The 1895-nt window shown below is 58.3% G+C and overlaps 2 protein-coding genes across 5 annotated transcripts in view; both read right to left on the bottom strand.

Annotated features, from left to right (window-relative positions):
* The window catches only part of PPM1F (protein phosphatase, Mg2+/Mn2+ dependent 1F), a 39368-nt gene extending 38462 nt beyond the window's left edge, over positions 1 to 906 (bottom strand). Inside the window, exon 1 of the mRNA XM_017521030.1 lies at positions 778 to 906. The gene's annotated coding sequence lies outside the window, so the exon portion shown is untranslated. The remainder of the gene's footprint in view (positions 1 to 777) is intronic.
* The window catches only part of TOP3B (DNA topoisomerase III beta), a 49616-nt gene that overhangs the window by 21904 nt on the left and 25817 nt on the right, over positions 1 to 1895 (bottom strand). For all 4 annotated transcript variants that reach the window (XM_037735730.1, XM_037735731.1, XM_037735733.1 and 1 more), the window contains 2 exons: positions 1402 to 1502; positions 778 to 979 (listed from right to left, as the gene is read on the bottom strand). In XM_037735730.1, coding sequence (XP_037591658.1) covers positions 778 to 979; positions 1402 to 1502 — 303 coding nt within the window. The remainder of the gene's footprint in view (positions 1 to 777; positions 980 to 1401; positions 1503 to 1895) is intronic.

The following is a 1895-nucleotide window of genomic DNA, read 5'->3' as shown; positions in this document are numbered from 1 at the left end:
AGAAGGAACTCTTCTTGGCCTCGCTCCTGGGGACCGCCTTGCTTATGCTTCGGCTCCTGGCTGCCGATACCTCTGTTTTCTGCTAATCTGAAACCTCCTCAACTCTCGAGGCCCCTTGCTGGCACCGTCCCAGTGAGTTCCAGCTGACTCCATCCCCACTTTGCTTTGCTGCCATGGCTCGTTACTGGTAACGCCACATGACCCTCATGTCACTGGGCCACATGGACCACCCTGTCAGCTGCTCTGGAGGCAGCAGGAGGGTGGAGATGGGGCCTCACTCTCCCGGCAGCCTGGGGGCAGACAGGCCTGAGGGGGGTTCCTGCAGAGCCCATGGTGAATGTGGGCAGACACCTCACTCCCGCAGGTTCCTGGTCTGGCTCGGTGCTCTCTGACCTGCCTGCCTGGACACATGCTCTCCCTTCTCCAGTAGTGAGGATGAGGATGGAGGACAGTGGTGGACGCTGACTGGGGGTGCCCGCTCACTGGGTGGGTCCTCTTGCTCACTCAGCTCCAGAGGGAGCACTGCGCACCTGTGCCCAGGTCCTGAGAGTGGACCAAGGTTGCCTGCTTGATTCTGACACAGAGAGAGGGTGGCACTGGCTGGCTGAGACCTGAGCAGTGCCCCAGCTATATCCAGGCTCTCTCGTCTCAGTGCCAATGAGTGCAGTAAAGGCCAGGGTGAGGGGTCCCCTCGGAGTCCGGCCTGGTGTCGGGCAGGAGCTGGCACTGAACAGAGACTGCAGCTGCCTGTGGACAGGAGGGAGCGGCCGCACTCACCTTTCTTCATGTCTCGGAAGGGTGGGTGGTTGTAGCAGTAGGGGCACAGTGGGTAGCTCTTGCCCCGGGAGCCTGACGACCACAGGACCAGCTCAAAGTCGTCCAGAGGGCAGCGGAGCTCCTTGTAGAGTTTGATGGTGCCATTTTGGGGGAGTGTGTAGGTCTCGTCGCAGTGGGAGCAGTGTAGGCGGCTTGGCTTGGCCTGCGGTAATGCCAGGCAGGGGGTGTGAGGGTCACTGAGGCCACCGACTTGGCCCCTGCCCCAACTCCTCTCATAATACACAATATGTGACCTGTCGTGCAGAACCTGTGACATGCTGCCAGGCAAGGACCCCGAGTCTCCGGCCCTTGCCCCAAGCATGCAGAAAGGCAGTTTGAAATCCCTGTGCATATGTCAATGCCCACAGTGGCAAGTGGCGTGCTGTTAGGAAACGTACCATGTTTGTGTAGCCTAATGGCTGTGTTTCAGGGGTTATGGGGACACTGGACATTTTTTGGCAAGGCTGCTTTATGCTCATTCTTGTGACAATCATGACAAAGAATATAATTCCTATGTGACCAACGATAAAGCTGAAGCCTACAGGGGTGAGGCAGCTTGCCCGAGTCAGTGCTCCATGCACCTACCTGGATGTACTTCATGAAGCGGTGGCACTTCCCGCAGTGTGACAGGGGCTTGCCTGTGGCCGCCAGGGGTGAGAAAGACACCTCCATTAACTCATCCATGCCTGCAGGCAAGCAGAGTGCAGAAGTCACCTCTCTCATAGTCTCTGGCAGAAGGGGCCACTATACGTGGTTAAGGGTCTGAGTGTGAGAGGGTCCCTGAAGGCGCTGGTTTCTACTGTCTGTGGCAGAACGGCAGGGCAGCAGCCCCGTGCATCAGAGCGCATGCTTCTGGCCATCTGTGGTGTAAATGCACCTGCTCTTTCAACACAGCCAGTTGGTGTCACTGCCGTGACCTAGAGAGAGGCCTGGAGCCCAGATCTGGGAGCTGGTCATACGTGGGGATCTGGGTCCCCAGGTGTTGGCTGCGCTGACAGATGGTTCTCTGGTGAAGGGCAGGCCAGAGGCAGACTCTACCGGCAATGGAGTCGACAAAGTAGTGGAGCTTCCTCTTGAAC

Source organism: Cebus imitator, unplaced genomic scaffold, assembly GCF_001604975.1.
Source record: "Cebus imitator isolate Cc_AM_T3 unplaced genomic scaffold, Cebus_imitator-1.0 Scaffold941, whole genome shotgun sequence".
NCBI classification, from domain to species: Eukaryota; Metazoa; Chordata; class Mammalia; order Primates; family Cebidae; genus Cebus; species Cebus imitator.
This window is presented reverse-complemented; position numbering and strand designations above follow the sequence as displayed.